The sequence below is a fragment of the Bombina bombina genome, chromosome 5 (genome assembly GCF_027579735.1).
Source record: "Bombina bombina isolate aBomBom1 chromosome 5, aBomBom1.pri, whole genome shotgun sequence".
Taxonomy (NCBI): domain Eukaryota; kingdom Metazoa; phylum Chordata; class Amphibia; order Anura; family Bombinatoridae; genus Bombina; species Bombina bombina.
This window is the reverse complement of record NC_069503.1, coordinates 849,616,025-849,628,847: the sequence shown is the minus strand read 5'-3', so window position 1 is coordinate 849,628,847 and position 12,823 is coordinate 849,616,025. Positions and strand designations below refer to the sequence as shown.

The following is a 12,823-nucleotide window of genomic DNA, read 5'->3' as shown; positions in this document are numbered from 1 at the left end:
ATTGCGCCGATCACGGCTGCAGCGGGATTCTGGATTGAGTCTCTGGAAGAGAACATTGGTTCAGCTACTCTGGACGACATTACGGACAGGCTTAGAGTCCTTAAACTAGCTAATTCATTCATTTCGGAGGCCGTAGTACATCTTACTAAACTTACGGCGAAGAATTCAGGATTCGCCATTCAGGCACGCAGGGCGCTGTGGCTAAAATCCTGGTCAGCTGATGTTACTTCTAAGTCTAAATTGCTTAATATACCTTTCAAAGGGCAGACCTTATTCGGGCCCGGGTTGAAAGAGATTATCGCTGACATTACAGGAGGTAAAGGCCATGCCCTGCCTCAGGACAAAGCCAAAGTTAAGGCTAGACAGTCTAATTTTCGTTCCTTTCGTAATTTCAAAGCAGGAGCAGCATCAACTTCCTCTGCACCAAAACAGGAAGGAGCTGTTGCTCGCTACAGACAAGGCTGGAAACCTAACCAGTCCTGGAACAAGGGCAAGCAGGCCAGGAAACCTGCTGCTGCCCCTAAAACAGCATGAATTGAGGGCCCCCGATCCGGGATCGGATCTAGTGGGGGGCAGACTTTATCTCTTCGCCCAGGCTTGGGCAAGAGATGTCCAGGATCCCTGGGCGCTAGAGATAATATCTCAGGGATACCTTCTGGACTTCAAATACTCTCCTCCAAGAGAGAGATTTCATCTGTCAAGATTGTCAACAATCCAGACAAAGAAAGAGGCGTTTCTACGCTGCGTACAAGAGCTCTTGTTAATGGGAGTAATCCATCCAGTTCCACGATCGGAACAGGGACAGGGGTTTTACTCAAATCTGTTTGTGGTTCCCAAAAAAGAGGGAACTTTCAGACCAATCCTGGACTTAAAGATCCTAAACAAATTCCTAAGAGTTCCATCGTTCAAGATGGAGACTATTCGGACAATTTTACCTATGATCCAAGAGGGTCAGTACATGACCACTGTAGATTTAAAAGATGCTTACCTTCACATACCGATTCACAAAGATCATTATCGGTACCTAAGGTTTGCCTTCCTAGACAGGCATTACCAGTTTGTGGCTCTTCCATTCGGATTGGCTACAGCTCCAAGAATCTTCACAAAGGTTCTGGGTGCTCTTCTGGCGGTACTAAGACCGCGGGGAATCTCGGTAGCTCCATACCTAGACGACATTCTGATACAAGCTTCAAGCTTTCAAACTGCCAAGTCTCATACAGAGTTAGTGCTGGCATTTCTAAGGTCACATGGATGGAAGGTGAACGAAAAGAAGAGTTCACTCGTTCCACTCACAAGAGTTCCCTTCCTGGGGACTCTTATAGATTCTGTAGAAATGAAGATTTACCTGACAGAGGACAGGCTAACAAGACTTCAAAGTGCTTGCCGCACCCTACATTCCATTCAACACCCGTCAGTGGCTCAATGCATGGAGGTAATCGGCTTAATGGTAGCGGCAATGGACATAGTACCCTTTTCACGCTTACACCTCAGACCACTGCAACTGTGCATGCTAAGTCAGTGGAATGGGGATTACTCAGACTTATCCCCTTCTCTGAATCTGGATCAAGAGACCAGAAATTCTCTTCTATGGTGGCTTTCTCGGCCACATCTGTCCAGGGGGATGCCGTTCAGCAGACCAGACTGGACAATTGTAACAACAGACGCCAGCCTTCTAGGTTGGGGTGCCGTCTGGAATTCTCTGAAGGCTCAGGGACAATGGAGTCAGGAGGAGAGTCTCCTGCCAATAAACATTCTGGAATTGAGAGCAGTTCTCAATGCCCTCCTGGCTTGGCCCCAGTTGACAACTCGGGGGTTCATCAGGTTTCAGTCGGACAACATCACGACTGTTGCTTACATCAACCATCAGGGAGGGACAAGAAGCTCCCTAGCTATGATGGAAGTATCAAAGATAATTCTCTGGGCAGAGTCTCACTCTTGCCACCTGTCAGCAATCCACATCCCGGGAGTGGAGAACTGGGAGGCGGATTTCTTAAGTCGTCAGACTTTTCATCCGGGGGAGTGGGAACTTCATCCGGAGGTCTTTGCCCAAATACTGCGACGTTGGGGCAAACCAGAGATAGATCTCATGGCGTCTCGACAGAACGCCAAGCTTCCTCGTTACGGGTCCAGATCCAGGGATCCAGGAGCAGTCCTGATAGATGCTCTGACAGCACCTTGGGACTTCAGGATGGCTTACGTGTTTCCACCCTTCCCGTTGCTTCCTCGATTGATTGCCAGAATCAAACAAGAGAGAGCATCAGTGATTCTAATAGCACCTGCGTGGCCACGCAGGACTTGGTATGCAGACCTGGTGGACATGTCATCCTGTCCACCTTGGTCTCTACCTCTGAAGCAGGACCTTCTGATACAGGGTCCCTTCAAACATCAAAATCTAACTTCTCTGAAGCTGACTGCTTGGAAATTGAACGCTTGATTTTATCAAGACGTGGGTTTTCTGAGTCAGTTATTGATACTTTAATACAGGCTAGGAAACCTGTTACCAGAAAGATTTACCATAAGATATGGCGTAAATACCTATATTGGTGTGAATCCAAAGGTTACTCTTGGAGTAAGGTTAGGATTCCTAGGATATTGTCTTTTCTACAAGAAGGTTTAGAAAAGGGTTTATCTGCTAGTTCATTAAAGGGACAGATCTCAGCTCTGTCCATTCTGTTACACAAACGTCTGTCAGAAGTTCCTGACGTCCAGGCTTTTTGTCAGGCTTTGACCAGGATTAAGCCTGTGTTTAAAACTGTTGCTCCACCATGGAGTTTAAACCTTGTTCTTAATGTTTTACAGGGCGTTCCGTTTGAACCCCTTCATTCCATTGATATAAAGTTGTTATCTTGGAAAGTTCTATTTTTAATGGCTATTTCCTCGGCTCGAAGAGTCTCTGAATTATCAGCCTTACATTGTGATTCTCCTTATTTGATTTTTCATTCGGATAAGGTAGTCCTGCGTACTAAACCTGGGTTCTTACCTAAGGTAGTTACTAACAGGAATATCAATCAAGAGATTGTTGTTCCTTCTTTATGCCCAAATCCTTCTTCAAAGAAGGAACGTCTACTGCACAACCTGGATGTAGTCCGTGCTCTAAAATTTTACTTACAGGCAACTAAGGAATTTCGACAAACGTCTTCTCTGTTTGTCATTTACTCTGGGCAGAGGAGAGGTCAAAAAGCTTCCGCTACCTCTCTTTCTTTTTGGCTTCGTAGCATAATTCGTTTAGCTTATGAGACTGCTGGACAGCAGCCTCCTGAAAGAATTACAGCTCATTCTACTAGAGCTGTGGCTTCCACTTGGGCCTTCAAGAATGAGGCCTCTGTTGAACAGATTTGCAAGGCTGCAACTTGGTCTTCGCTTCATACTTTTTCCAAATTTTACAAATTTGACACTTTTGCTTCATCGGAGGCTATTTTTGGGAGAAAGGTTCTTCAGGCAGTGGTTCCTTCTGTATAAAGAGCCTGCCTATCCCTCCCGTCATCCGTGTACTTTTGCTTTGGTATTGGTATCCCAGAAGTAATGATGACCCGTGGACTGATCACACTTAACAGAAGAAAACATAATTTATGCTTACCTGATAAATTCCTTTCTTCTGTAGTGTGATCAGTCCACGGCCCGCCCTGTTTTTAAGGCAGGTAAATATTTTTTAATTTATACTCCAGTCACCACTTCACCCTTGGCTTTCCTTTCTCGTTGGTCCTTGGTCGAATGACTGGGAGTGACGTAGAGGGGAGGAGCTATATGCAGCTCTGCTGGGTGAATCCTCTTGCACTTCCTGTTGGGGAGGAGTAATATCCCAGAAGTAATGATGACCCGTGGACTGATCACACTACAGAAGAAAGGAATTTCTCAGGTAAGCATAAATTATGTTTTTGTGGACCCAGGACATACTTGAAAACGAGAGAAATCTCAATGTATCCTTCCTGGTAAAATATTTTATAAATAAATAAAATACATAGTACCATCAGAAAGGTAATGCAGTGACACTACTGTAATCAGAAAGGTAAAGGTTGATGTTTTTAAAAAGCATTTTACAACACAAAATCCGAACCAAAGAAGCAGGCAGCGAAGATTGTGACCTTCTGGTTTTAATTTTAAAAAAAGGTATTAATGAAAATTGCTTGATTTAAAATAATTCTGGATTTTGGAATTCTGGATTTGGGGATTTGTATCTAGTATTTAGTATGTACTGTCCCTTTTTAAAGGGAGATAAACCCCAAAATTGTTCTTTTCTCATGATTCAGATAATTTTAAACAACTTTCTAATTTACTTCTATTATCAAGCAGGAAAGTAAGCTCAGGAGAGTGTACGTGTCTGCAGCACTCTATGGAAGGTGTTTTCAAACAATGTTATACATTAGCAAGAGCAGTAGATGTCATGTAGTGCCCAAGACATGTGCACACTACCTATCTAGATATCTTTCAACAAAGAATAAAAAGAGAACAAAGAAATTTGATAATGTAAGTCAATTGGAAACTTTTTTTAAATGGTATTCTTTATCTGAATCATGAAAGAAAAATCTTTCATGTCCCTTTAAAGTTGTGTAAGTATAAAAATGTACAGTGTTTAATTATCTTGAGGTTGAATGAGTTGTGCATTAAAGGTATCATGTTAATATTATTTAATTATGTTCACATGCATGGGTACATCCATTTAAATGTATTATTTGTCTGCATATGTACTGTATTTAATTTTTAGTGTTGAGGGAAGAAAAAAAAGTAATGCAGGTTTTCTACACATATTGTGCTGTATATGGTAAATGTATCCTTATAGGCACAACCCATTTCTGTGTGCGTCCCCTTTTATATGATACATCTGTTTAACGCTTGTTTCTTTTTCTTTCTAGTTTTTGTTCAAGCAAACAAGCTGCAACAGCACATTTTCTCAGCCCATGGGCAAGAGGATAAGATATATGACTGCACACAGTGTCCGCAGAAGTTCTTTTTCCAAACAGAGCTGCAGGTATATTATATGCATAAAAATAAATATCTCTACTCATTTACAGATTGGAGCTTTGCACTAAAGTGCTGTTTTAACGTATGTTTCTTTAAGTCCATATGAAAATGAACATATATTAAAATGACCTTTTAAACAAATATTATTTCTGTTTATTTGATAATTGCAGAGTGCATATAGTATAGTTGGCTTAATGAACTTTAAACTCTTATTGTAGTTTTATAGCAACATGAAAGTCCACATTAAGGGAACGCTAATTTATTGTTTGCCAGCAAATGGGCAAATTCACCGGTTTACGGCCACGCAATAAATAGCCAGCCATTACAAGTTGCTAGTTATTGCTACCGCAAGCTCGTTAAAGTTTGCGGGAGTGGGGTTTTAGAAAATAAAAAGTCTATGGGGAACTGTGTTATTACTATAAATATATATGTATATGCTTATATACGTAGGGCCAGATTACAAAAGGAGAGCTAAATATTGTTTGCGAGCAAGCAATATTAGCACTCCACTTTGTAATACCAACGCGCTTCCATATGCTCCTATCACAGATGGCATCAGAACCTCGCTCAGAGAAGGAGATAAGTAGCGCATCGATAGGCAGCGTTTTATTATGTGTTAATATGTGTATAACGCGAGTTCGCGATCGCATTGCACCTAATTTGTAATACCAGCGCACATTTCCTGCTTGCGGGTTTTAAAGACATAGTTATATGCAAATAATAGTGCAGTAATAAAGTGCTCTTATACATTAAAAGGATTTTCTTTTTTAACTTTTATGACCATTTAAAGAAAAATAAAGCATCTAACATCAAAATAATAATAATGTTACTAAAATAATGATGACAAGCACTTCTGCAGAGCTCTGCTGAGATAAAAAAAATGTACTAAATTTGTAACTAAAATATAAGTCACAAATACGGATTTAGCCGTCATGGAGATGCTAGTAAGGATGGTCTGCAGCTGTATTGTGTACTTCATCATCACTTATAATTAGTAAGGACGGTCATTTATATGTATCATTTTATTATTTAAAAAGAAATACTACAATAGTTTCTCCTTGCAATGTTTTAATACATTTTGATTTAAATTGCAATATATAGTATAGTATATTGACACTGTTATTCCAAATATGTTTTTTTTTTTTTTTTTTTTTTTTTTTTCAAAATAAAGCTTTATTGGTAAAAGATTTGACAATGAATATATGCATATGAAAACCATTACAACATAGCATCAATAACAATTATGCACATCGGTTGTAGCTTATCTTTTCTTTTACATCATATCTTTGATAGCGTACCGTTAAGTGATTGAAATTGAATCTTTTACTGTACCTATGGGCATTTTTCCTAAAATTAAAACTATAAGCTTTGAAAGATCTATACTCTATCAGGCATTATAGAAAAGAAAATATTTAACAGGCTCTCGGATTTATTTATTACACTACCGAGAGTATCTTGATACCTGATATTTGCTCTTCTGCAGATGCAGAAGTAGAGAGTCAACCAGATTAGAAAAATAGTAAGAGAATAGGGAGGAAGTGAAAAAGTGTCTAGTGACTAAGGAAGGGAGAGGAGATGGGGAAAAGGAGGGGAGAGGGGAAAAAAAAAAAAAAAAAAAAGGGGGGCATAATATACAACAAACAGCCGTTGCCCACTGAGTTACAGTCCACGACCCTCCCAAGTCAGCAACATCATTTCGTGAGTGCTAAGCTTACCGATTCTTAAATAATGATACCTCTCTAACCTCAATAGCTCTCCCACCTTAGCCTTCCATTCCAACATATTTGGAGTGTTTTGTTTTTTCCAGTATAAGGGGATGAGACCCTTTGCCGCGTTCATCATTAATAGGAGAAGCAAGTACTTATCCTCCCCTATGATCTTGGGCAGGTGGTGATAGATAAGATAATTAGGACTTGGGGGGATAATAACCCCAAGTATTCTGCTCATTTCCCCCAGCGTCGTATCCCAGTAAGTTTTTATGTATGGGCACGACCACCAGATATGAATGAGGGTGCCTTCCTCTCCACATCCTCTCCAGCATCCCCCACCGGTCTGTGGATATATTTTTTTGAGTCTCTGGGGGGTGAGGTACCATCTGCTTAGTAACTTATAATGTGATTCTTGTATTTTAGCTGAGACAGATGCCCTCCTTGCCCTCTCGAATATCTTTAACCACTCTTTATCAGTGATTTCTTGTCTCAGATCTTCCTGCCAGGCCTGAGTGTAAGTTGGGAGGGGAGTCTTGTTACCTATGATCAAGAGTTTGTAAATCTGCGAAATCAGGTGTGTTGGGGTGTGTGACATGGTGCAAAGCATCTCAAAGGGTGTCCTACCTCTGGTCAGGGCAGACCTGTTCTTATGTGTACTAAAGTAGTGTCTAACTTGAGCCTCCCTAAACCACGATGAGAATAGAGCGTTATCCCATTCAATCAGTTCTGGCCTAGTTTTCATCTTATCCTGGTGGAGGATATTGAGGATTGCTGCGTCCCTTAGGTTATATGTCTTGTCTGGGAAGTATGGACCTGTCTCTACTCCCACATCAGGGTTCTCTCTTAACGGCATGACGGGGGAGTCAAAGGAAGACAGTCCAGATTCCTTATTAATTAATCTATCCCATCCCAAGAACGCGCAGTCCAGTAGTGGGTATTTTTTGATAATGATTGGTCTGTTATTAGGGGAAATCCACGCCAGGGACCCTGTATTACCCCTCTGTAAGATAGCATTATCCAGATGGATCCATGCCTTTTGCAGCGAGTTTTGGCACCACTCCACTATTCTTTGGAGAGATATAGCCCTTTGATAGACCCGCAGATCAGGGACACCCAGGCCCCCTCTATCCCTAGGCATATAAATAGTTTTTTTCCTTATCCTGGGTCTGCAGCCATTCCATATGTATGACTCCACGGCTGACTGTATTTGGTGCAGATAATGTGAGGCTGATGTTAAAGGAATAGTCTGGAGGATGTAGAGAACCCTGGGCAGAACATTCATTTTAACCACCCCAACCCGACCCAACCAAGAGATGGTTTTATTCTTCCAATTTGCCAGATCCCGCAGGATCTCGTCCCTGATACGCTTATAATTGATCTCTGTTATGTCTTTTATATTCGCTGTAATTGAGATACCTAAGTATTTTAAGGTATGGTGTGCTATTTTTATCGGACAATCCCGACTCAGGGCCTCAAACTCCTCATGAGGGACAGAGATGTTTAAGATCTCAGATTTGGAGGGGTTAAGCAAAAAATTCGACACATTGCCGAACTTTGTGAGTTCATCCAGGGCGATCGGGAGAGATCGGCCGGGATCAGTGATCGTCAGGAGTATGTCATCCGCGTACATCGCGAGTTTGTGTTCTGAGCCTCCAATAGACAATCCCTTGATTTGTGGATGTGCCCTGATTTTACTGGCCAGTACTTCTATCGTAAGGGCAAATAGGAGGGGGGAAAGGGGGCAGCCTTGTCTTGTCCCGTTTTTAATCGGGAAGGTGCTAGACAGAGTTCTGTTCACCCTAACTTTCGCGTTCGGTGCAGAGTACAGTGACATAATTCTATTGATAAATTTGGGCCCAAAGCCAAACTTATCCAACGTTTGTTGCATGAATGACCAGTCAATCCGGTCAAACGCTTTTTCAGCGTCGGTTGATACAACCGCCATTGGGATCTTATTATTATGGGCATACGAAATTAACTGTATAACTCTTAGGGTGTTATCCCTAGCCTCCCGTCCAGGAATAAATCCCACCTGGTCAGTAGAGATTAGCTGTGGGAGGAATTTGTTTAGACGGTTGGCGATGATTCTGGCCAGAATCTTAACGTCTGAATTTAGGAGGGATATAGGACGGTAGTTTTCCGGTCTGTCCTCTGCTTTCCCTGGCTTGGGGATCACCACTATGTGTGCCTCCAACATGGTGTGGGGCAACAGGGGGGTCTCTGACAAGGTATTAAACAGTTTCTGCATCTCTGGGGCCAGAATATCGGCAAAGAGTTTGTAGTACTTGGTTCCATAGCCGTCCGGCCCCGGACTTTTACCTACGGTAAGGTCCTTTATGGCCTGTTTGATTTCTACTAGTGTGATTGGGGACTCAAGGGCCTCCGAGTCCTGTTCAGTTAGTTTAGGTAGGTCTGCGTTCAGCATATATTGTTTTATCCTCTGCGCCCTTTCGGATGGAGGAAGGATCATCTCAACCTCCTCCGCCCGTGGTTGAATATTATAGAGAGACCTATAGTATTCACTAAAAGATTCTGCTATTGATTTCCCATCCTCCTTAGGATTCCCCTCCCCGTTCACCAATCGGTGGACATAATGTTTTGTTCGGTTGCGTGAGATTGCTCTGGCCAGCAATCTCCCAGCTTTGTCTCCTTGTTCAAAGTAACGCTGTTTTAAGAACAGCGCCTTTTTTTGGTAGTCCTCCTGGAGGAACTCAAGTAAGGCTGACCTAGCGCAATCCAACTCTCTCCCAAGTTTCTCATCTGCGGGGTGTAGCTTGTGCTCACGCTCATTGATTTCAACCCTGGACAACAGGGCTTGATACTGAGTTTTTCTCTGCTTCGTCAGCTTAACCCTTTGCTTAATCAAGAGACCTCTAATTGTACATTTATGGGCTTCCCAGATAGCTGTGTCCTGAGACTCAGTATCTGCGTGTATACGGAAGTATTCTGCTAAAGCCCTTTCGATCTCCAGCCTAAAGACCTTATCATCCAATAATGTGTCATCCAATCTCCAAATGTAGGGAGTGACTGGCACATCCGGCCACATGATGGTACAACTGATTGGCGCATGATCGGACCATGTGATACTGTGTATATTACTGCTTGTTGTTATGGTAAGGCCTGCTGAGTCTGTGAGTAGGTAGTCTATTCTAGAATACTTCCTGTGTGGATGGGAATAGAATGTAAAATCCTTTGTGGTGGGGTGGTGTACACGCCAAATGTCATGTAATGCTAATTCTCTCAATGAGGAGATCACACGTTTAAGGTTCCTGTGGGGGACACTGGAGAGTCCGTTCGAGGTGTCTAATGCTGGGTTTAAAGATGCGTTTAGGTCACCTCCCATAAACAAAATGCCACGCTGCACTTCCAATACTTTATGTGTTATTTTCTGGAGAAAAAGGTGTTGAGCTTGATTGGGGCAGTAAATATTGGCGAGTGTGACAAGTGTGCCACATAGTAACCCTGTGAGGATGATGTACCTACCCTCAGGGTCATGATATGACTCATGGAGCTGAAAGGGGGTTTTTGAATTGATTAGGATACCCACCCCGTTTTGCTTCTTAGGACCTGACGCAAAATAGGCTATGGGATAGTGGTGGTTAAACCATTTAGGCTCATGAGCGGCAGAAAAATGAGTCTCCTGCAAGAAGATAACATCCCCCCCCCATTCTATGTAAGTCCCTTAACACTATGGAGCGCTTACCTGGGCTATTAATACCTTTAACGTTGACAGAAATCAACTCAGTGGGCTGGTGCTCAGCCGCAGGCCGTAGGCGTGCCATGTTACCTGAGGAAAAAAAAAAAAAAAGGGAGGGGAGGAGGAGGGAGAGGTGGGAGAAGACAAATGGGGGATAGGAAAAGAGTGAGAGGGAGATGAAAAAAAAAGGGGGAGAGGGAGTAGAAAGAGGCTAAGGAGGCTGAAGAAAGAAAGGAGGGTGAGAAAGGAAAAGAGAAGAGTCGAAGAAGGGAATTGCCTGAAAGTACAATATAATGTCGCTAAGTGGAGTCAAACTATTGCAATTATACAAACAGCAATTTACAATCTTTGAAAATGTAAAGCACAATTCTTACTCGATCTAAGATTCGAGTGTAATCTAAGTAAATAAACTTACCAATTAGGGAAAGTGTTCCCTGTGTTCTTACTATACCTATGGACTTTTAAACATTAAACATTAAACAAATACATTCTGCAGGTTATACCTTAATCAGTTCTGCTATACCCATTTTTCTGAACAAGGCTATAATAATAATAAAGAAAGAAAACTAGCACATAATAAAATATAGTGAGGGACCCTGGACTCTTGTGGAATTTAACTTCCACATTTTGTTGTGACCCAATCACATAATCTCATGTTTCTATATTTCTATATTTGGGGGGCAGGGGCCTATAGTTGTATATGGGCTTGTACACTCTGCTATAATCCCTAATGACTCAGACAATACACCCTTATCGCCTATCAGTAAAATGTAGCCTGGTCTATGGTGTATCTATGACATCCCCCCACCTCACTTTTAAATGAGTCTTCGTTAGTGCCATGTGCTACAATCCCAATAAGATTAACCTTTAACTATAAAATAACTTATGTGAAACAAACATGCTGAAACAAAGTAATTGTCCAAGCCTAAAAGGTACAGACTCTTGTCAATGTCCAGATCTATCCCTAATGGGGCACAATAGTGGAAATTTGAGATCAAACCTGACTTCAAGTCCAAGTAAGGAATTTCACATTAAGAGATCATGATTCAGCCAGGAAGATGTTGGATCTCCTCATGTGCCCCATCAGCTTGGTCCGCTGGGGCCCCCGGCCTCCTCTGTGGCGGTTGTATGTGGAGTCCTAAGGCTTGATTAAATGAAGGCAGATCCTCTATGTTTCTGAAAACATGTGTCGTGTTGTTCCTTGACACAATGATACAAGTAGGGAAACCCCATCTATAGGGGATATTTTTGTCCTTCAGCTTGGAAGTGATAAATCGGAGGTCCCTTCTTTTCTGTAGGGTGGCTGGACATAAATCGGAGTATACCTGTATTTCAGACCCCCTAAATTCTATTAGCTGCTTTGCTCTGGCCATCCGAAGAATGTCCTCTTTGTCCTTGAAAGATAGTAATTTTAATATTATGTCCCTGGGAGGGGCCCTGTTTGGTGGTTTAGGGCGCAAGGCCCTGTGTGCCCTCTCTACCGGAATTTCCGGGCCTGCCTCCGTATTCCTAAGGTGTTTGACAAAGTCTTGTATGTAGGCCTGGATGGTTGGGGGTTCAACCGTTTCTGGGACTCCCCTCAATCTCAAGTTATTTCTGCGGCTTCTATTTTCCAAGTCCTCTATACGGTCCATTAGCGTGAGTACTGTGCTTTCCTGAGCCTGAATAAAGCTGGCCTGGAGCTGGAGGTCTGAGTTGAGAGCTTCATGTTTCTCTTCAATTTGAATGACTCTGTGATCAACTGCTGCTATTTCTTTCTTCAGCTCACCGAACATGGACTTAAAGTCTTTCATAGCCTCCTTTATATCATCCTTTGAGGAGAGATGTCTGATATCATCTTTTGTTACAAAATTTTGCTGTCCAGTAACAGGCTCAGAGCAATGGACTTGTGCTGTGGCCGCTATAGTATGTGAATCGGGCCTAGTGGCTGAGGTAGCCGGGTCTGCAGCAATTAAATAGTTCTCCATCATGGAAGACTGGGTACTTTTAGCAGGTTTAGAATTTCTTTTACTGGTCATCACCTCAGCTCAGTGGCAGCTCCTGTAGCTGCTATCAATTGTAGGTTCTGTATACTGCGGTAGAAGCTGCAATGTGTCTAATAAAGCTATATGTTTTCTGATATCTAGGGCAGGTGTAGGACCAGACAGTAACTTTGAAATTGTGTTAGAGGGCTTCTGTTATAATAGAAAAGTCTGTGGGGGATATATCACTATTTTATTTAGTTAATTGTAGGCCCCCTCAAGAGCACTGGGTACTCTCCCAGGTAAGGCTTATAACTTCTGTCTGCCACTCACTGGAACTTCTGGCGCTGTGAGCCACAGGTGATCTATGCTATATTAGGTGCAGGCTCCAGGCCTAGTGCGGCCTTACTCTAAGGAATCTGCGTGAGCTTTCAACAAGGGCTCCGATCGCTGCTAACCTTAGAAAGTTATTCCCTCTGTCAGCCAAATCATTAGTC

At 42.4% G+C, this 12,823-nt stretch overlaps 1 protein-coding gene across 3 annotated transcripts in view; it reads left to right on the top strand.

Annotated features, from left to right (window-relative positions):
* Positions 1 to 12,823, top strand: part of ZNF521 (zinc finger protein 521) — a 577,602-nt gene that overhangs the window by 494,109 nt on the left and 70,670 nt on the right. For all 3 annotated transcript variants that reach the window (XM_053714990.1, XM_053714988.1, XM_053714989.1), the window contains one exon: positions 4,851 to 4,966. In XM_053714990.1, the coding sequence (XP_053570965.1) occupies positions 4,851 to 4,966 (116 nt within the window). The remainder of the gene's footprint in view (positions 1 to 4,850; positions 4,967 to 12,823) is intronic.